Source organism: Raphanus sativus, chromosome 5 (assembly GCF_000801105.2).
Source record: "Raphanus sativus cultivar WK10039 chromosome 5, ASM80110v3, whole genome shotgun sequence".
Lineage (NCBI taxonomy): Eukaryota > Viridiplantae > Streptophyta > Magnoliopsida > Brassicales > Brassicaceae > Raphanus > Raphanus sativus.
Genome location: NC_079515.1, coordinates 37,891,920 through 37,914,565, shown reverse-complemented (window position 1 = coordinate 37,914,565; position 22,646 = coordinate 37,891,920). Strand labels below are relative to the sequence as shown.

Here is a 22,646-nt window from a genome sequence, read left to right as displayed (position 1 = left end):
CTATTGTCTAGGTTTACACCAAAGCCCGGGAGGTTCAAGACATCATGGCCACCTCCTGGCCGAGTAAATCCGATAGCTATTAACAATGACTGGTTCAAGGCTGAAAAATTGCTACCAACTCATCATGCAGTGAATTTCTCGTTTGTACTCTCAAAAGTCCTTAGTTGAGTCTTGTTGAGTCTTGTCGAGTCTTGTCTAGGAAGTCAAGTCTGTCGAGTCGTCTAGTGTCTAGAAGCATTTCTATTCATGTGGGGGATTGTTGGAACTCGTTTTTGACGAAATGGTTTAAGACCATTTTTCGGTATGTTTCGGGACGAAGACGTTCGTCGGAATAACCGAATGTTTGACACTATGAAGTAGTGTACTCGTATGTCAAAATCAGAGTTGGTTTTGAATGAGAAATGGAAGTCCAAAATGAGTTTGGCTAAATATTAAAAATTAGCAAATGTCATATATTGGATATTTGGGTTTGAATTTGTTAGTTGGATATTATGTCCATTACTTATTCATGACTATCTTTATGTTTGTATAAACATAAAATGCAAACCCAAATTAAAAGAAATATTATTTATGTTTGATTTGGTCAAATATATAATATATTCTTTATTGCTAAGTCATTAAAAATTGAGTCAAAAGGAATTAAATTTTCTTAATGACAATATTGATTTTTTGACTTTAAGACTCCATTACTCTCTTGTATGTTATGGATTCTCAAAAGCATAATGTGATGTTTTGTATTTTCTATATAAAGGCTTGTGAGCCATTTAGAAAAGAATAGAGTGAGACACACTTGAAAACCAACAACAAATACAATTCCTCCATGTTATAGTGATGTTTTATTTTATTTATTTTTTTGTCTGAGAGTACAACACAAAATTAGTTTCGCCAGGCTTCTGATAGAGTGACGCAAATTCAGAAGATTGTTTGCAGTTGTATCCTGGGACTCATTACGTTATCGAACCGTCGCACTACGGGACGTATTTTGAGTTAAGGAAAGAGATAATATCTCGCCTCTGCAGTTGTATCATCCTTTTCTTACTCTTTGGTATAGTATTATCATTTTTTATTTTTTTACAATATTCAGTAATCCGTAGTTTATAAAATACGGTTCTATCACTGATGACATGTAAAGCCGAAACATAATAGAAGCCCACCGCCCAGAAGTCCAGATTCTTCTTTTCCCCTAAAACGTCAGTCAGAAACACAAAGACGCGGAGCAAACCCACTACCAGCAACGCTCTTAGCATTTTGAAGTAACAGAGGTAGCTAACTAGCCTAGTACGTGCGTTCTTGTAACTTGTCTTCAGCTGTGCTTTGAAGAAGAAAAGAAAAGCCAAGACTATAAACCAAACGATCGGGACACCAGCTATGATAGCGAGCTCCACATGGTAGTCCGTGTCTTTGCGACTCACTCCTCTGGCTTTATAAGCACAAATCGCAGCGAAGACCAAGGCTGCTACCGTCTGGCCGATCAGAAAGTATGGCCTCGTGTAGAAACAAGACCAAATGCTCTTGCAACACGTATAAAAGCCCCGCTCAGGTGGATCTTGAGCCCCATTCCCAGCAGCTGCAGCCCCTGCAGTAGTCCCAGATCCAAGCGCTGCTTCATTCCTTGGCCCTCTACCATCCCGATCCACTGTTTCGACTTCCTCGATTTCATGATCGACGTCGGGAACGGTTGCACTTTGCAAGGTCTCAACCGGTGGGACGTTCTGAACCGCTGGTGCTTGTGTGTTATCCGCAGTAGATGATTCCGACGCACCTTGAGGTAGTTGTGTGTCATCCGGAGTTTGATCCGAGGCATCTCGATCTTTCTGCAACGTCGGTGGTAGGCCAGTCTTGATTGTTGATTCCGGCTGCGCCGCTGGTGCTTGCGGTGGTTTTGTGTCCACCGTTGATTGCGAGGATCCGCCGGAGAGTTCTTTGTCAGCAGCCATGAGAGAGAGAGAAGGTACAGTTTTGGGATGCATGGAACTTTTGGAGGCAGTTACTACTAACGACAAAAAGAAATTTCTTTTTTTATCATTTATCTATATACTCTGAAATTATTTTTTAGAGTCGCCCCAAAATATCTGGACGAGTTTTTTTTTTAACTACACTATAATTTTTTACTTCAAAATATTTATGAAATTAGGCGTCTCTGTCACGCGTTCGTGCAATCAACCTTTTGTTTTGTTATCCAAGTTTTACATCCATAAAGTTTATCTTTATTTACCTTGCGAAAAAAACAAATATGTACCGTTGGTAAATTAAATAATAAAACAATAAGACAATGTATAATCATCCCAATTATTTTAAATTCATATTATTGTATTACCACAATCGAGGACGTTTGTCTACTTCAAAAAAAAAAAAAATTTACCGTTGTTAACTAATTACTTAGCTGGCTTGGCGTTAAGGAACTTTATCCAGTCCCGGTATTTTGGTAAAGTAACAGCCAGAAAAGGTAATAATAATAACAACTAAAAAGGCCGCTTACGTGTCGGTTTCTGATTAGTCTGTTCTTTATGGGTTTAAAGGATTTGTGCTGTTGAGACGGTAATGTGCTGAGCGTCGCGTGTTCTTACTCTTTTGGATATACGTATTTTTTTGTTTTCTTATTTGCTTATAGTACGATAAGCAGTGGCGGACCCACGTAGGAGAATGGTGGTGCACCTGCCACAGGTTAAATCATATATTTTAGCTTTTCATCACGTGTTAAGTAAATGTCTCTAGCTCATTTGGTTTATTCTCTAAGTAAATAATCCATATGTCTTCAGTTCAATACCTCTTATATGCATTTTTTGTTGATTTATTTTTTTCTGGAGAAGTTATGTTCGGTTAAATCCCAATAATGATACACCTTAAAATTAAACCTGGATCCGCCACTGACGATAAGTTTTTGTATTTGTTTGCAAATGGCTCATATTGAGTGGACTAGCTGTGACTTGTGTATGTATAACTTTAGTTTTTGTTTAACGAGGACTTTATAAAGATATAACTTCTTCCTTGGCTTTATTGTAACTGAGATAAGAACATTCTTTTTTGATTTTAGGATGTTCCATAATTTTATACTATTGAGTAATTCAGCATTAAATATCACCAAAAAGGGTTTGCATATATTGACAGAATAAAAAGATGCCTGATGTAGCTCATACTCTTCTCTGAGTTTGTGTGTAGTTTTACTTGTTTTTAGTTTGATTAACATTTTTTTTTCTTAAACAGTTTGATTAATTAACAAATTTATCGCATATTTTGAATTTGCTAATGTTTTAGACATTGTCGGTGTGTTGATTGATTTGTGTAATATTTCTGAGAGAAATTCGAGATTTTTTTTTTAAATTAGGCTTTGTTGCTATGAACTTTTGGTGACTGTTACTACTAACGACAAAAAAAAATCTTTTTTTGTAAATTTACCTATATTAAATTCATATTAATGTATTTCCATAAGAGCACGTTTCTCTACTTTTTTTTAAAAAAAAGAAAAATTTAATTTACCGTTGTTAACTAATTACCTGGTTGACAGTTGAGGAACTTTATCCAGTCCCGGTATTTTGGTAAAGTAACAGCTAAAAGAGGTAATAATACTAACAACCAAATAAAGGCTGCTTACGTGTCGGTTTTTGGTTGGTCTGTTGTTTATGGGTTGAAGGATTTTTGCCGTTGAGACGCGGTGTGTGACTGTTGGGGTACCGCTGAGTGTCGCGTGTTTTCTTCTGTTGGATATATGTTTTCTTTTGGGTCAAACTGTTGTATATATGTTAATTTTTGTTTTTTTTATTTGCTTATATTGCAATAAGTTTTTTGTATTCTTTTTAATATATAGATTAATTTTTTAAATCAGAAACACAGAAATCAGATCTGGTTACACAAAAGTTTCCAAATCAATCTATTACAAAACCATGCTAATCCGTATTTCAAAATCTTCAGAAATCGATTATTGTTTTCAACCATTGAAAATGACCACGAAAAGGTAAGGTTTTCCTTGTTTCTTCGGATATCAAGACTTTTGAACCTCGTTATTTTCATTGAAGCACTAGACTAAGAAAAGCTAAGGAGGATCAAGTATTTTGTATCTGTTTGCAAATGGCTCATATTGAATGGATTAGCTGTGACTTGTGTATGTATAACTTAATTTTTGTTTAACGAGGACTTTATAAAGATATAACTTCTTCTTATATTGTAACTGGGATAAAAACATTCTTCTTTTTTTGCTAAAAGAAGAACTTTCTTTCTGGATTTTATACTAATTTTATACTACCAGTGATATCACGAAAAAAGGTCTGCATATGTTGACAGAATAAAAAGATTCCTGATGTGACTCATACTCTTCTCTGAGTTTTTTTTTGGTAAAATAAAAAGTTGTTTTGAACCGAGAACCCAAACATTATAAATAGTTTTTCACGGAATTTTTGTGTAGTTATCTCACCCAATTTCCCTATTTTAAATATGTAAACACTTATATATACCCCTTGATTAATATTGTATCTTTTCTTTTGTGGAACTGATTAATATTGTATCTCTCATTGTTGTTCTATATGGTTTTACTTGGATATATAGAGAATTTAGATCAGAAAATAGGTTGCGTTTATGGACCTGGATCCTTGATCAACTAATGCAAAACTATTCAAAATCTATTAGATACATTAGAGTTCAGCTTATTCCGAGAGTTTGATGTTCCTGAAAGAAAAGTTTTCTGGCATGCATGGGTTTTAAAATCTACTAAAATCTAGCATAGTTAACTGTGGATGTAAACAACAACAAAAAGTTGAACTGTGAAAAAGAGAAGTGGAGGAAGCAACGAGGAAAGGTCACTCATGCATCTTTTTGTGGATGTGGACACGCTTAACTATCTTTTGGCGTCGTTTGGTTAAACTGAGCCGGACTACGAGCTTTAGAAAGCGCAATATATATGAAGATTAAAGGCAAAAAACTACAAAAAAGTTAGCAGTGGTTTAGTGGTTCTGAGCTTTTGTTCATTACTTTTTTTTTTTGTCACTGATTCATTACTTTAAGGTACATATATCGATGCTAAGTTCCTACGATCGATTTAGGTTTACAATATATATTTACTCATTTTTTTTCTGTGACACAATAGAATTTAAAGAATTTTACATAAGAAAGAAAATGATATATTAAAAAGACCACCTATTCATTTGGTTATACTTTTAATTTCAAGAAAAAATTGGAAAAGAAAAAAACATTCTTAACTTTGATTTATTTCAATACTATAGAATTTTATTTCTTAGTATATAAATAAAAAAATGAATTAAAAATCGTTTTTAACTACAATTAGTTATTAATTATGACTTTTATGATTTAAAAGTAAACTTAAAAAGAAATATTTATTTACATTTTAAATAAAAGATATTAAAAGATATTATTAAGAAGTAATCTTAGTAAGAGATACTTAAGAATATATTTTTAAAGATCTTGTTTTGAAAATATTAAGATAATTGATTAGATATAGTATATATTTAATAATAATTAAGTTGGTTATAAGAGAAATATTAGGAAATTAAATAAATGTAATGGTCCAACCTACACTATTTGCAAGTAGATAAAAACTTCTCTTGTTTTAATAGTATTGAATAGATTCTGACCCACTCTTTAAAAGACGGGTATATTTTTTGTTTTAATTTAATTCTCATATTTGTGGTTTCTTTGTGATTATATTTGTATTTTTCTTTGTAATCATATTTGTGTGTAAATGTTAATCAAAATATATATTTTTTAAATAATAGCAATTTAAATAATTGATCCGGTATACACTCGGTTAGGATTGGGTTGCCGGTCGAGTCCGCCAACCCGCGGATTTCAGTTTTGTTTTGGTGAAAAAATATGATTCGCATAACCCGCGAACAAATAATTTGTACCGGCATCCGCCCCATTTAATTTTGCGGTCTCCGCGGGTTATAAATTTTTAAAAAACATTATTTAATTTAATTATTATAAAAATACAAAAATATATTTATAATAAAAATTATATATTTTTAATTCTTTTTTTTAAATTACCATATTTTTAAAAAAGTGTTTACTTTCTTTTTACTTTTATTTTTAAATACTTTTTGGGTAGGCGGATACCCGCAATCTAAAATCTACCAACCCGCACCCATCCTGAATAAAATTTTCTTAACCTACATCCGCAAATTAATTTTTTCAAATAGTTGAACCAAATTTATGATCCGCCCTTAAAACGCAGAATTATTTTTTGTCGACAAATTTATTAACCCGTCTATTTACTCACTAATATGTTTAGTCATGAGCATCGGTTTTGATTTGATCCCAATTTCTTTTTTTTTTTGGTTTCAGTTCGGTTGTGATTTTTGATTTTTTGGTTCAAGAAATATATATGAACCGTTCAATTATTTATGAATTTAAATTTAATTTTAATTTGATTATTATGTTTCCGGTTAGATCTGGATAACAATGTTAGAACCCAATAAAATTTTGAGTTTAGTTTGATTTTAACGTTTTGGTGTGGTTTCTGTTTTTTGGATTATTTCGAATAATTCAGTTAAAAATCACATTTTGAATTTTTAAGAATAAAAATTAGCTATTTTAAAATATCTATATCTATATCTATATATTATATATCTATTATTATAAAGAAAAAGTGTCTCTATTCTCTTTCACCCTCCTCATAAAATAGTTTAAGGTGGTAGCGACACGTGTCCGAGAAAATTTGTTTTTTCACTTTCGTTTGTTATTTTACGGGCTTTAACGTTTCCTTAATATATGGGCTACAAATCATATTAGTTGGGCTTCTGAAAAGACACAGAAGGTCTCCGCCTTCTTCGTTTGTGTCGTCTATTGTTCTACGTTACGGAAGACAGATGAATCCAATTGTCGCTTTTAACACACTCATTAAAAAATCTCCCACTACTCACACGATTTGTGATTCAATGCATCCCTCATTACTTCCATTTTGTAATTCTTCCACTATAAATTGGTAATAATATTCCATCGAAGTTCATATCAATCATATAGATTTCTAAACTTTTAGAGTTAAGAATTACTAACCCCGCTCTCTTTTTCACTGATTTGAAGGCGAGCCCGTGTACCTCAACCATCTAGCTTCGCCTGCTTAGGTTTGGAAGCAAAAGATGTGAAACGCGGAGGCGAGCTTATGGGGTAGACATGTTCACTGTCGAGGCAGAGACAATTTCGGTAAGAAAACTCATAATCATCAAACTATTTATTGAAAAGCTTGAGTTGACGTATTTGAGAGATGATTTTTTTGTTTCGTTTTATGGTTTTTGTTTGGTCCTTCTCCTTTTTAATATCCTCTTTGTACAGTTTCCGGGAACTTTTTAGAATTTTTATTACAAGTGACTTTCTTCAAATTCCATCTTTTATCAGTTTATTAATAATGGATTCTGAGAAAAGGAACGAACTTTTGTGAGATTTCACGTGATCTAAGTTAAAAAAGTGTCTACCTTCTCCAATTGTCATGAGTTTTGACTTTTAGTCAACCCTTTGTGTGTGTTTCTGCAGATACGAGCAGTGGTCTCTACGACCTTCACCTCTCGAGAATCATCACCATCATCATCAGCTCATAAAAGCGAAGGAGAGATACTTACCAAATCGAACGTTAAGAACTTTAGATTTCGCAAACTTTGCGGAGTTGCATCATGTTCGTTGCTTTTATAGTTCTTTCTTTTGTTTTCTGCTACTCATTACTGGAGCATGATATCACATTATCTTGCAGGATTTGAGAAACTTTATGTTTTTTTGTGTGTTTGGAACTACCAGACACAGGTGGGTGTTTAATTTTGTTTTTTTTTTTAATCTGGATTCAGATGTACATATGTTCCTTCCAATGAAAAAATTGTGATAAATAATAACCGAAATTGCAACTAAAATATTATTATCTTTATGTGTTCTATGAGGCTTAGCAGTCTTTTCATAGATTTGTAGGCTGCTTTTATGGCGCATGGATCTTATTCTAATCTGAATCTTGCTTGACAATCCTCAGGTGACCGAAAGTCTTTCTAGGCGACCAAATTACCATGTAAACATTTTCTTTCTTCTGCGTTAGTTAAAATGTTTTACTCTTAGTTATACTTTTTTGTTGGATGAGTATTTTTTATTCATATCACATGCCAAATAGAGTGAAGAGGCAGAAGTAATGGCCACATTTTCAAATTTGTAGAATTATGATAAGTAGTAATGATAAGAGATTTTATTTGATAAGAAGTTAATTCATTTTCTGTGAAATGGCTATAGCTCATCAATCCTTTCTTATTTGAATTCCGACCGCTGCTCCTCAACGGTTGAAGTGTGATTGCCACTGATGAAGTTTCGGTTGAAGAGGAAACATCGATGCTTTTGTCAATAGGTAAAAGGCTCACAGTCTATGGATTCTTCATCAAATATAAGATCAAATTATACAAGTGGCGATGTATAAAATGGGATTACAGGTTCGATATCAGAGCAGCAGCCACAAGTGAAAATAGAGATTTGTGTGGCGTTAATCAAGATGCTTCTACTGGAGCTTGAAAAACCATGTAAGCTTCTCTTCAAGTTTGTTTCTTACGTTGGTTTTACATCAGAGTCTTCCTTTTGGTATAATTAAAAACAGAGACTTATTTATTTTTGTATTTGAATGTTATTTACTCAGCTAATCTGAAGTATTTCGAACCTTAGCAAGAATGTGAAACAATTGCTGTCTCGGGTTTAATTGACTACCAGAACAAGGTAAGCGTCAGTGCGCCATTTACACTTTAAAGAAAATCGCATGCCTCTATTGCAGTGCAATGTGTTGGACATACTCTTTGCTTGAACCCTAGATGTGTCTTTTACTTATTCCATTTCTTAGACCATGTAATTCCCTATGGAATGTCTTTAATATATGCAGACCTGACCTTGAACAAAGGAAAGAAACTATAGATAGCTGCAAAATAAAATGGATCTTACTTGCGTAGCATAAACATGACTTATCCTTTCAGAATACTTGATGGTGTATTTTAAATCTTGCTTTCCTACTTTCATGTGACCTATGTTGTTTTTCCTTTCAGTAAGAGCATGACTGCTGCCATTCATATGAGGATGTTTGTGACACATTTAGAAACAAAGGTTGGGATGTTACAAATCCAGATTTGATTGACAAGGTGAGTTGCTGATAAAACGCGGCTGTAGGGTCATTGGAAAAAAGAGCGGGAGGGAAGATAGCGACATAGCAGCTGGTGGACGTGGAGAAGTGCAATTACCTTACTGTTGATTTCTTAAGCTTCACGAGCTCTGGGAATGTCCACTGTTTTTTTCGGTTGTGGTCGGTGGTTCAGACATGGAAGAGACTTATGGTTATTTAATTTTTGTGAGAGGATTCTGTCTCCAAGTGGGATGGCATCATGCCTATCGCTCATTACAGCTACACAGTTTGTTCTTCTTTGTTTGTATATGTTTTTGACCATTACCTTATGCATACGCTCCCATATATCAACAATATTTTTTTAGTTGTGATCCGGTTGACAAAAAAAAGAGTTATGTAGATCTTCACTCATTTCGTGTTATCAGATACTTTTGTTAGTTGCCAAACACCTTTACTTATTTTTTATTCGAACTGAAGCTGACTGAAAAAAAAAACTGACTGAAAACTGCAAAGGTTATCTACTCAGTTCCTAATAGAAGACATTTATAAAAAAAAAAAAACATCAAAACATTTAAATATAAAGAGGACAAAAAACATCTCGAACCAATTATTTTCAATTTGGTAAAAACAACTCGAATAGCTTTAGATAAGTTGGCTTTGGATAAGTGTTCGATAAACACCAATTTCATATACTAAGAAGATTTAAGCAAAAAAAAAAGATTTATATACTAAGAAGATAAAATAAAAAGAAATTTGTTAAATATCAATTTGACAGAATGCTTTGACGAATTTAATTTAAAAGGAACATATGCATTTTTTTTAATGATGAAAGCTTAGAGAGCTACAGATTTTCATATTTATTTGGCTTTTTTAATTTAATTATCTTCAACTTTAAAAAAAAAATCATTAGAAATTAAATTAGAATAAACTATTAAAATGATAATTATTATATTTAATTAAATCTTAATAATTTATTAAGTTTATGATGTATCAAATAAATAGTCAAATTTTTCGTGATACAAATATAAAAATTAGTTTTAGTAGAAAATAAATTCAATATTTAAATATATTTTAATTATTTGTATAATTAAAGGAGAGTATTTCTCTCCTCTCATTATGACACGTCATCAAGTCGACGATTCTGGAGGTGACACGTGTCTCGCTTCCTTAAAACGCAGCGGTTCATTAAAGATGATGGTATGTGGGCTTCGTTTTTTGTCCTGGGCCTTAATTTTGTTCCAATCACCCAGCCCGTAGATAATAGCCCCTACTGTAAACACGGCTCTAAGCGTCGTTTTGATATTAGGTCTGAGCTTGCTTTCATCTCCGACGGACCCTGAGTTCTGAGATTGTGTTTCATCTTCTTCCTTAAAATCTGAAAACCTACCAGTTAAATATTCTTAAAGTCCTTATTAAATCCATCACCCACGATCTACGATCTTCCCTCATGCAAGGAGGTGGAACTGCATAAAAAAAACAGGTGGAACTGCGACTATAAAAATGTAAGCTTTCCTACTATGAGAACCATCTCCTGAATTTTGAGTTGATTTGGTTTCATATTAGATGTGGATAGGTTTATTCACGATTCGCGTTTGTGATTCCTTTTTTTGTTCACAGTGATTGGAGAGCAGTTTCATTTAACTTCGATATGTGACAGTGACAACGATTGCGGCTGTATCAACATCGATGAAGGAGTTCCCGTGATCCGAATGGGTATGTTGATTTGATTCTGATCTGTAGATACCAATCATGTATCGCAGTCTCTCTAAAACGTTGGTTAACTAACGGAGGGTGTAAATGGTTTTCTTCGTTGATTACATGTCAATCGTTTTCTGTACCTGATGTTACGCAATTGCTTCCGTATTATCTTTGTAAAAGACTGATTTGAGAAATTTTGAATTGTGTAGAGTACAAACTGTCTCAGGTGTTGCAGTTCTCTTGGTCATCATTAAAAAGGCCAGGTATAAATAAACATTGATAAAGAAATAAGCTTTGCATCGACTACCAAATTATCTTTTTTCAGGAATACTTTACTGACTTTAAAGATTTATTGAACTGTGTTTAATGTAACATGGTCTAACTTACCAGGAGATTGCAAAAATTCCCTTAGGAGAAGGATCTATGAGACGTGGTCAGGTCCTGGAGGTTAATGGGGAGAAAGCAATTGGCCAGGTTAATGATTCTTATGTTTTACTTTAACATTATGTATGGTGTGGAGTCACGGGTGCCTTCTAATGTTAATCCTAATTTGGCTGCAGGTAGAGGAGTCCCAAAGGTTAACATAACAAAAACTGCATTGTTGATTGTTCTCAATCATTCACCATGGTACAACATCTACCATTACCCTTAATAAAGTAGCTGTTTCTGTTGAAGGCGTTGAAGCCAAACTATGGCAGGTCAGATTTGTCTTCCCCTCCATAATTGCTTTGTATTTCGTTATGTTCCTGTGAGAAACTATGTAAATTGGTAATATAAGTGGCTACCAAGTCTTCTACCCAGCACTAGGATTTGAGTCATAAGTAGTTTGTGAATCTTTAAGAAAGGATAAGACATTCTGACAATAGCTTCAGGCAATCGTAGGACCATTGCCATTATCCAAGTTTCTTAATTTTTCGATTCTTGGCTGATGGTTTCTTTTAGCTTAGCAAGTTTAGATTCTAATTTTTTGTCTAGGTTGTTTGGCTGGTTTATGGCCAACTGAACCGGTCATTGACATAACAAGATGAAACATTGGCCTCCAAAGTTTTATCATTTGTCCTCCAGATTGTTTAACAAAGATATATGTTTTGAATTTTTAGTAACTGTTTCAAGTTCCATAAATCTCAGGACTGACACCTTCTTATGGCATCACGTCGTTTTGGTGATATTCTTGCTGTGAATCCTTTTCAATAACCTGTGTTGCAGTTTTAGTTTATATGTTTTGTGACACAGGAATTTCCAATTCACAAGATATAGTTAGGCTTGGCTACACAAATCCATGTGAATCGTTGACCCTGATGAATTGCTGTTTCACAGGTACCAGAGACGCTTTCAGAAGAAGCACTCTCTAAGATGAGCACACCAGCAAAGAGTGAATCACCAATCATCACACCTAACGAACTAACTGAAGCTGATGGGTTCGTCTTTGGATTCCCAACAAGGTACGGCATGATGGCTGCTCAGTTCAAAGTCTTCTTGGACGCTACCGGTGGACTCTGGAGAACTCAGTCACTCGCTGGTAAACCAGCTGGATCTTCTACAGCACTGGCTCTCAAGGTGGTAGCCAAGAAACCACTGCGTAAGTTCCCATGAAACCATGAGAGTCATGTATGAACCGTAGTTTGTCAATATTAAAGTAGATGTTTTTTTCTCAAGTCATGTTCACGCATACGTGAGGTCAATAAGTACACAAAACTATAGCTCATTATGTCTCCGTTTAAACTATAGATTATGACAATTTTTTTAGCTTCTGCGAAACCATGAACTCATATCAAACATAGCAGACACCGTGGTTAATGACATTTCCAGTCCACTAAAAGATCAATCTACTCATGTCTACATCATTTGTGATGGAGAAAACATTGAAGGATTTGCTATCAAGTCAGCTATATATTAAAGGACTTATGGTCATTGCAAACAACCTTTTTATTAGATTTTAGATGTGTTATATGATTTCTGCAGAATGACTGAGCCTCAGCCTAAGTACTCTACCTCAGAGAAGCAAGTTTTAGACATGCTATAATCTCGATAGAGAAATGTACATATGCGCAGTATGGATGGGACAGGAACAATTTACGTAGTCAAGGCTGGCACCATGTGGTTTTACAACTGGTTATGGCGTCCTGATGGTGATTCTACTTCTTTTTATTGAGAACCTCAATAAATATATCAGTTGCAACATCTACAATTTCCTCTAATAAGAAACTCGAACAGAGACAAATGTATACAAATATAACAGCGCCTGATGACAGAGACTGACTGCTAATTGTTATGAGTCATTCCCACTGCACAAAAGAACAAAAAAAAAGAACCAAGTTGAATAATAAGAAACGAACCATCCATAATACTTCGAATTTACAAAACCATTTAACGTAATAAAAATACAATAAAAGAGTAGATATAGTCGTGCACTGAAAAAATCTATATAGATATCAAGAACCCAAAAAATATCTAGATTTAAAGAAAGAAACACACAACAAAATAATACGCAACCAAGCTTTGTTCTTGTTGATATTACCCTTCACGCAAGCATCTCTAACCAGTAATATGTTTGATCTGCACTAAACGATTGAACCACTGAAAAGAGAACATCCAATATCAGCATGAAAATGGAGAAGGGAATGGTAGCAAACAAAACAAACAGTGTAACCTATAACCTATAGGATGAAACAAAACTAAAACCAAGACGACTTGGATGAATGAGAACAACGAAAACTATAGAAATAATATATTTGTGTCATATGCCGGTCCTGAGATATTTTGGGTCCAATACAAAACTAAAAATGTAGGTTTTAAACGATAATTAAAAATTTTAATTAACAAAAGAAAAAATTGAATTTACAATATTTTCAAGCTGACAAAATTTTATCAATCCTAAAGTTTATCTTTTTACTCTTTTATATAGATAAGGAAAAAAAATTCAAAGTTTTATTCGTTTACAAGTTTGATTAGAATTCATTTTGACATCTGCTACAAAGATCGGACCGGGCCGGGTCCGGACAGTGGTCGGACCATGTGGACCACTCGGGTGTAACAATGGGCTGGTGGGCTCTTTGGATCATACCAGAGGTTTGGGCAACCAACCTGAGTTTGTGTGTGACATGTCTAGGAGCAGTTAGGTCTGTCAAGGACGTCTGGTAACTGCCGTAGGCGAATATGTGTGATCTGTACCATTGATTAAATTAATGGATAAAATTAATACTAGAAAGTGCAATGGTTGGAAAGTAACCACCACTTCTTCTATATATACAAGGAAAGTCCGTGTCTTTACAGGCACGCCGGGACTTCTACTTACACCCTAAAACACAAAAAAACAGAGAAAAAGAGAGATGGTCGGATTGCACCATCCAACACCAAGGGTGGTTTGAAGGCAGCAAAGAAGTAGTTTTGATGGCAATCAAGAGGGGAGTTGAGAACGACCCTCTGGTGTGTTTTGATTATGGTTTGCCACGCCCTGGGCTTCTTCTACGTACTTACTACACACAAACAGCCAGGAGAGAAGATGGAGGGCCGGAATGCACTTCCAATGATTAAGACAGCCTTGAAGGCAGATGTATGTAGAAAGACAGTTTCATGGGCACTTAAATGGGAAGTGATGCACGACCCTTAGGTGGTGTTTGATCATGGATGAACTCACTCTAGACCCTCTGTGTCTTAGGGACACACGCAAATGGTCAGAGGAGAATAGAGAAGGCCGGATTCCCCTCCCAAAGACGAAGACAGCCTTGAAGGCAGATACAATGCAGAAACTGATTTCATGGAAGATCAATGGAAGGGATGTTGGTGCGACTCATGATTGGATCTTATCAATATTGTAAGTACATGATAATGTTTGATAGAGGCATGCAATGGAGGAGCATGGCCAGATATGATAAGGAAAGCACAAGATCTAGTAAGATCAAGTATAAGATAATATGTATATATGGTTATTTTGTGGTTTATGTTGATGTTTCTTTAGGTGCGAATGAGGCCAAGTATGGCATGTCCTTGGAGACCATATATTGTGATTTATTATAGGGATACAAGACCTTGAGGCAGGCCCTTGAATGACAGTAAATAAATACGCTCCTTTTATTATGTTTTATTTGAATTTTTTTTTATTTTTTTTTGTCATCAAACATACAGACTCATATTGACTCTGTACACCAAACTGGTAGCTCGGCATTCATGTGAATGACAAAAAACGATTGTTGTCTGGTACTGCGTGCTAAACGATCCGGTAGGGATGGGCAAAAAACCCAAACCGAACCGAACCGAACCAACCAAATCGAAGTTAAACCGAACCAAACCAAACCGTGCTCTTTATGTAACCCAATTGGTTCATATTATACTAACCAAACCAAACCGAACCAAACCGATAATCCAATCTATATAGTAAAAATATATATGATATATATATATATATATATATATTAACATATTGTAAATTTTTTCATTTTTTCATAACTTCCATATCTTTAAAAAATTATAAATATGATTCTATTATATATAAAATCATGTAGCATAAATTTTTATATTCTCACTCTATCGTTTATGAGTTAATTATTTTTTAATAAAAATATAAAACTGATGCCTTCATATTTTATAACCAACCCGAACTATACCGAACCAAACTAGACCATAATAATGTAAATTGAACTAAATCTAACCCAAACCAAACTGAACCGAACCGAATTAAACCCAAACCAAACCCAAACCAAAGCTACTTTGGTTTTAATTGGTTTGAGTTTTATAAAACCCAAATTACCCAAACTAAACCGAACTCAAACCGAACCCGAAACTAAACCGAAATGTTCACCCCTACTATCCGCCTTTGAATTTGCCGTCCTTGGTACATGAATGAGTTGTGAGCTATAAATTTACGGGTTTGTAGATTTTGATTATCGAAGATCTTTTTGGAAATCTTATTTCTCCGAATAGTCTTTTTTTTTTTAAGGAATAGTCTTAAAAATGTATATTCGTTGAGTATTATCAAACGGATAAGTGTAATGATTTAGTTATTTATTTATAATCTATTAGTCAGTTGTGATCTTGTGAAGATATATCTCTATACTGCATAATCTAAACCCGTTCAATAACCCTAATTCAGTCGCTATGTCCAAGGCCAATATATATGTTCAATAAGCTACGATAAAACCCATAAAGAAAGGAAACATAGACAGAGAGAAGAGGATATATATTATACAATGGAGAATATTGACATGAGTAGAAGAGATGTGATTTTATGCAGAGGAATATGGTACGTAATGACTCTACTCTCGCTATTTGGTCTCTCCATATCACTCAATCTTCTGTGGCCACCTGGGGGAAAGTCACCAGCATCGTCTCGTTTCCTCAGGGACGGCGCCGTGAGTGCCACAACATTCTATGCAGTGACGGTACTCAGGCATCTCTTATTCACCGATCCTTCCTCCACTGGTTGCTACAAGGATTTTACTACAAAGAAAGAGAAGATTCCTCAAGTTGTTTTTGCGGAGCTTGCCATATTGGCGTTAGTGACATCTCCGGCAATGTATTCCGTTTTGGTGGATCATGACCTTACGTTATACATGTCGTTATTCACCATCTCGTTGTTCACCGGTGGGACAGGTCTGATTCAGCTATCGGATAAGTTTAGGATGGATATGAAGCATGCTTATATCACGCTTCTTTGCGGTTGGTTGTCTTGGCTTTTTGGCGTTTATATTTTTATTTACAACCCTAGTTTGAGCGTGACTATGATCCTTGCTGGAGTTCACTGGATGTTCGGCCCTTTTATCTGTTTTTATAATTTTCCGTGTGAGGAATTCTCTATAAATTCCAGGGTTTCCCCTCTTCCTGCTTAGTTCTCTTGCTTAATTTTTCTTAATGGTATTGTAAGTCCATATAAAACACTCCACGTTCTGAGTTTAATGACATGTCAACTTCTTGCTTTTACCATTTATTTGACACTCGCTTAGCTATAAAATTACTCACGCATATCCTTAGTTAACTTCGACTAATCAAAAGCTATTCATGACTTTTTGGAAATTTGGCAATTGTAATCTATATAACAATACAACATCACCGTGAACCAAACGTAAATACGACTATCAGAACAATATACGATTAAGGTAAAAATCAGGGCCGGTTTGACAAGTTTTAGGTTACAAGCATTAAAAAAGTACTAGATTCTGACCCGTTCTTGAAAGAACGGGTATATTTTTGGTTTTTATTTTTTTAAGAAATTTAATTTTTATATTTGTGTTATTTTTTATAATCGTACTTGTATTTAATATTAATATAATTTAATATAATTTTTGGTAACTGTATTAAATATGTCAAATTACAAGAAAAGAGTGAAGATGTTTAGCGTATATGGAATCTATACAAGAAGACAGGAAAGCAAGACAATGATGGGTTCTTAGCTTTGATTGGATCTCTATTGAATCTTGATGATACCAAAGGAGCGGAAGAGATGTACTACAAAGAGTACGAGTGTTCCGGTCTTGATTTTGATGTCCGGATCCCAACTATGTTGGTGTCTGGTTTCCGAAAAAAGGGTATGATCCAACAAGCAGATATACTAATGAACAAGACTGTAAGGAACATAAGACTTGATGATGATAAACCATTCACTCCAATATTGCAGCAAGAGTGGGGCAATGAAGAGTATGTTAGTGTGGTTAAGCCTTTGTTGAAGCTTGGTGATGTAAAAGGATCACAAGAGACGTATAGAGAGTGGAAACAAGCATCAGGAGGAGGAGGAGGAGGAGAAGAGAAAGGTGGTGAAATGAAGAAGTTGATCTGTGAGAAGATTAAGATGTTAATGCAAATTATTGGGGGTGTGGTGCTGATTATCTTTATAGTGATTGCTCTGTTCATGGTATTGTATGTTGCAGCTACCGACCCCCTCCTTGCGGTTACTGCGCTTACTGCGGCCGTGCTATGCTCTTGTGCAGCCACCTGCCCCTATTGTTTATTATTCCTCTTGTTCTCATCACCGTCCCAACGTACGTCCCGACGACGTACAGATTCAAGTAAAAGTTCTATAAATTAGTAGTGCTGTGAACACAATATCTTATATTAATTTATAAATGTTTCTCTTTTGTTTTAGGTTTTTTTTTCAATTTTTTCATTTAGATATCTCAAAGAACGATCCATCATCAACAATTTTATTTCCTTTGTTATTTTTACTTTTAATTATTTTAACTGGTAAAATTCTAGGGGAAATTAGTAATAAAGTTATATTAAGTTGTTTTTTTTTTGACAAAAAGTTATATTAAGTTGTTTAGAAAGTTTTTATGAGTAAATAGGTGGCCGGCTATGTTAATGTATGTGTTCTTTTGGTGACAAAAACTCCCCCAACCTTACGTATTTATCACGACTAAGTTAATTAATGTCTCGGTTAGTTAGGTGTATAAATATGTAGATCAAACTTAAGTCTTTTGGTGTATAAGCATTAATAAACACTTAATCAAACCATTGAACTAAAGAAATTTCCACAAACTTTTAAGTATTTTTTATTTATTTAAATGATCATGAGTACTTTTTATTTGTTTTTGTCATTTAACTTTATAATATGTTTTTTAATCAGTTACCTATCAGTGTAATCTTTTGATTCCCTTCTCTTATCAGAGCAAAGTAAATTTCAGGTTTCAATTCCCTTTAAAAAAAAAGCTATGTCGAGCAACAGATTAAATATGCAGGCTCTTATTCAAATGAAAGAGTTGTCATCTATGTAGTTTCGAATTGAAGATGATGTTCCCATCGTATGAACCTGATCAACCTCTATGAAAGAAACGAAAGAAAGATTCAATACATTGTTTTCATCCAATTGGCAATGGATTAAGATATTCTCTCAAAAATATCTGCAGCAAACACAATTCATAAGTGTGGGATCAGAGATTCTGAAAAAGAATATATGAGAGCATAAAAAGTGATCATGGTGAAGTCACACACTTTACAGCAAAAATTTGAAACTTTGTCTACGAAGGAAAATAAAATATCTTCTATAAATCAGATGAAGTCTTTTGTTTATTAATTTCATATTCATTAACAAAATAAATAAATAAAACATTTTCAGCACTCTAATCCACAACTTTGAAAAACGGATAAACATAATAACCCGCCGATTATGCTATATTGATTTACAGATAATAATATATAATAAAATCTTTTAATTATAAGTAGTTTAACACCCACCGATTATGCTAGTACGTGTTTATCAAGGCTAAGTTAAATATCACGTTTAGTTAGCTGCTATATATATAAATAAATCAAAATGAAAAAGCCTAACACAAAACCCTAATATCTCTCTCATACATAGACGTTGAGCATGATTAGTCTACAGCAACACGCAAGGCGTATTCTCCCTCACAGCAGCAAGGCTCGTCGTCTCTTCTGCTCCAACACAAACCGAACCATATGGGCGTCGAATCAAACCTTGCAGAGCCGGATCGAGTCGGCTTTAAATGAGAAGGCAAAGATCAGTACGGTGCTTGAGCAATGGAGACAACAAGGGAACACGTTGAATCCTTCTCTGGTGAGAGGAATCTTCGAAAAGCTCCGCGACTCCAAGCGGTATCCACAAGCCCTAGAGGTATCACAGTGGATGACTGAAAGAAAGATATGCACTCTCGTACCGGAGGATTACACCGCACGTTTCGATCTGGTCGAGAGTGTGTTAGGTTTAGAAGAAGCGGAGAAGTTCTTGGAGAGGGTCCCTGAGAATCTGAGAGGTGAGCCTATGTACACTGCTCTACTAAAGAGCTACGCAAAGTCTGGTAAGAAGACTCTCGACAGAGCAGAAGCTGCTTTCGAGAAGATGAGAGAGCTAGGTCTGCTCTTGAAGCCTTCACCGTACAGCTCCATGACCTCTCTCTACGGCTCTGTTGGAAACCGAGTTAAGATAGATGAGATTCTGCGAGAGATGAAGGACAACGATGTTAAGCTTGATAGCCACACCGTGAGCAACGTTTTGCGAGCGTACGCTGCTGAATCTGACGTGGCGTCCATGGAAAAGTTTCTCGTGGGTTGGGAAGAGGAAGAGACCGAAACGCTTCAGTTGCACACAGTTCTTGACATGGCAAAGGCTTATCTGAGGGTTGGTTCCAAGAGAGAAGCGAGAGAGATGCTTCTTAGAGCAGAGGTGCTAAACGAACCCGCCTCCTATGTGGAGCTAATGAGGCTATACGGTGAAGCTGGAAAGTGTAGTGAAGATGTTTACCGTATATGGAACCTATACAAGAAGACAGGAGAGCAGAAGAGTGAAGGGTTCCTAGCTTTGATTAGATCTCTCTGTCTTCTTGATGATACCAAAGGAGCAGCAGAAATGTACTACAAAGAGTACGTGTCTTCCGGTCTTGAGTTTGATGTCCGGATCCCAACTACGTTGGTGTCTGCTTTCCGCAAAAAGGGTATGGTGAGAGAGGCAGATAACTTGACTAACAAGACTTTAAGGAACAAAGAACTTGCTGATAAAGAAATCACTCCCTTGCTGAAAGAGTGGGGGAAGCCTTCGGAGTTGAGAGACCTCATCAAGAACCTTAAAGATTCAAATCAGTTCTCTAAAGCACTTGAGGCATCTTCATGGCTTTGTGATCAAAAGGTGATTAGTCTTTTCCCGGAAGATTATGCTGATAGGCTTGACCTAACCGAGAAAGTGTTTGGTCTGAAAGAAGCTGATGAGTTTTTCGAAAAAGGCATCCCTGAGAAGATGAAGGGCTTCTCTGTCTACTCCACACTCTTGAACTCATACACGAGATCTTACCAAAATTTTGATAAAGCTGAGGCTATCTTTGAGAAGATGGGAGAGCTAGGTTTCCTCACCAAACTCTCACCGTTTAAGTCCATGATATCTCTCTACAGCGTGCTATGGAAACGAGTCGAGATTGATAATCTTCTAAGGAAGATGAAGGAGAAGAACATAGAGCCGGATAGTGCCACAATGAACTGCGTTTTGAGAGCAAAGGCTTATGCATCAGCCGTTGACTTGATGGACGAGCATAAGAGCCAATGGGTTGATGATGGAGAGCTCAAGCTTGAAGTGGAAACGATGGAAGCAATGGCAGCGGCTTACGAGAAAGCAGGATCAATACTAAAGGCGGTAGAGATGACAACGAGTACACAAGAAGTGTACCGTCTAAGGGACACGATTGAAAAGATGGGTAATGAAGAGTATGTGAGCGTGATTAGGTCTTTGTTGAAGCTTGGTGATGTAAAAGGAGCAGAAGAGATGTATGGAGAGTGGGCACAATCAAAAGGAGGAGAAGAGTTCGATGCTAGGATACCTGGTTTGCTAATCGCACGTTATTGCGAGGTCGAAGGTGATGAAACGAAGGCGAGGCAAATGCTGAATTCGAGTAGACGGAAGGTGGATGAGACGGAGTTTGAGCTGTTCATGAAAGATATGGGGTGGACTCTTCTCTTTATACCGGCGGTTATGCTGTGTACAACCTTCCCCCCTTTGATTTTTATATTAATGCTAGGTCTTCCTGAATTTTGCCCTAGCCAATTTATTTTAGTTGTCTAGGAGGTTCTTATCAGTTTTTATTTAAGAATTATTATGCTGAGTATGTTAGACATTTGGAGATGATGTATGTGTTCCAGACATCAAGAATAAAGATTAATTAAAATTCTACGTAACATAAAACAAATTCATCCCCAAATGTATAGTTTTATGCCTATGCTATGCAGACATTTTGATGGTTAATTTTGGTTGAGGTGATTACTTGCAGTTTGATGTAGTACTCCATAGTCCATAACTGTATTATAAGTGTGCTTGGAAAAGTTACAGCTTACGATTTCTCCGAGAAAACATAAAAGGTTAATTATTAATATAGTGTAATATTTAATATATGTTCAATATAAAATTTCTGAAACGTAAAAACACATCATTATTATTTTTGCATAGTTTTACTATATTACCCACGGCATTATTATTTTTTCACGTCAACTTTTTCTTATTATTTTACTATATTATATACTATTAAGTTGTATTTTTCTCAATAATATAGAAGAGACGTTTAAATATGGAAACTTTCACTTTAGAATTATTAAATTATTGGTACATGTTAAGGTTGTTTATGGTAAGCTAAATTTTCCACGGCACAGAAGTAAACTTTTAAAATGGAAAAAAAAAATTAAACCCCTATTAAATTGAAGAGTTATCAAAACCTAGCTAGCTAGAGTAGTCTTCTCTGTATCATCATCAACCACTGAACATGATGTCGCATAATCTCCAGCACCACGCTCGGAGTATCCTCACTCACAGTAGCAGGACTCTATATTCTGCTCCTACTCAAACGGAACCCTACCGTCTTCTCCAAGGCACAACACTACTACTCTGCAGAGTCGTATCGAAGCCGCTTCAGAACACAAAACAGCAATCACTAGGGTTCTTGAACATTGGAGACGTCAACAAAAAGGTAAACAAATAAACCCTTCGATGGTGAGAGTACTCGTAGAGGAGCTTAGAGATTCGCAACGCTTTCGTCAAGCCCTAGAGGTATCAGACTGGATGATTGAGCATAAGCTATGTAACCTCATCCCTGAAGACTTCACAGCTAGATTTTGTCTTATAGAGAAACGTGTTGGGGTTGAGAGAAGCTGAGAGAAGTTCTTGAGAGAGCGTCCCGGAGAGCCAGAGAGGTGAGGCAATCTACACCGCTTTGTTGAACTGTTACACTGTGAAGAAAGATCTTGTTAAAGCTGAAGGTACTTTCAAGAAGATGAGGGAGATTGGTTGCTCTTGAAACCTTTGCCTTACAACTCGATGATGTCTCTCTACTTATCTGTCCGGAAGAGAGACAAGGTCGATGAGATCATGCAAGAGATGAAGGAGAACAACGTTGCGTTCGATAGTCTCACCGTGAACACAGCTCTGCGTGTGTTATGCTTCTGTGTCTGACTTGTT

At 35.5% G+C, this 22,646-nt stretch overlaps 3 protein-coding genes, 1 long non-coding RNA gene and 1 pseudogene across 8 annotated transcripts in view; all 5 read left to right on the top strand.

The window, feature by feature from the left end:
• Positions 1-6,721: 6,721 nt before the first annotated feature.
• On the top strand, positions 6,722-9,484 carry LOC108860192 (uncharacterized). 5 transcript variants are annotated; one of them, XR_008934520.1, is made up of 10 exons: positions 6,740-6,931; positions 7,030-7,149; positions 7,477-7,615; positions 7,691-7,740; positions 7,958-7,993; positions 8,209-8,320; positions 8,403-8,489; positions 8,603-8,679; positions 9,000-9,057; positions 9,121-9,484. It is a non-coding gene; the product is annotated as an uncharacterized LOC108860192 (long non-coding RNA). The 5 variants fall into 5 exon arrangements; XR_008934519.1 differs by having other exon boundaries at positions 6,722-6,931; positions 7,691-7,993; XR_001950612.2 differs by having other exon boundaries at positions 6,743-6,931; positions 7,477-7,740.
• Positions 9,485-11,276: 1,792 nt separating this feature from the next.
• Positions 11,277-12,529, top strand: LOC108858947 (NAD(P)H dehydrogenase (quinone) FQR1-like; annotated as a pseudogene).
• A 3,308-nt stretch (positions 12,530-15,837) lies between these two features.
• Positions 15,838-16,669, top strand: LOC108857506 (uncharacterized). Its single transcript, XM_018631496.2, has 2 exons — positions 15,838-16,010; positions 16,110-16,669. The coding sequence occupies exons 1-2, from the start codon at positions 15,958-15,960 to the stop codon at positions 16,594-16,596; spliced, it is 540 nt and encodes a 179-aa protein (XP_018486998.2). The 5' UTR covers positions 15,838-15,957; the 3' UTR covers positions 16,597-16,669.
• A 2,294-nt stretch (positions 16,670-18,963) lies between these two features.
• LOC130495013 (putative pentatricopeptide repeat-containing protein At1g28020) lies at positions 18,964-21,263 on the top strand. The gene has a single exon (XM_056985902.1). The coding sequence runs from the start codon at positions 19,068-19,070 to the stop codon at positions 21,261-21,263; it is 2,196 nt and encodes a 731-aa protein (XP_056841882.1). The 5' UTR covers positions 18,964-19,067.
• A 691-nt stretch (positions 21,264-21,954) lies between these two features.
• Positions 21,955-22,646, top strand: part of LOC108861091 (putative pentatricopeptide repeat-containing protein At1g28020) — a 2,314-nt gene continuing 1,622 nt past the window's right edge. The window contains 5 exon segments of the mRNA XM_018634917.2: positions 21,955-22,015; positions 22,018-22,316; positions 22,318-22,474; positions 22,477-22,622; positions 22,624-22,646. The exon segment at positions 22,624-22,646 is cut by the window's right edge and continues 19 nt beyond it. Coding sequence (XP_018490419.2) covers positions 21,955-22,015; positions 22,018-22,316; positions 22,318-22,474; positions 22,477-22,622; positions 22,624-22,646 — 686 coding nt within the window.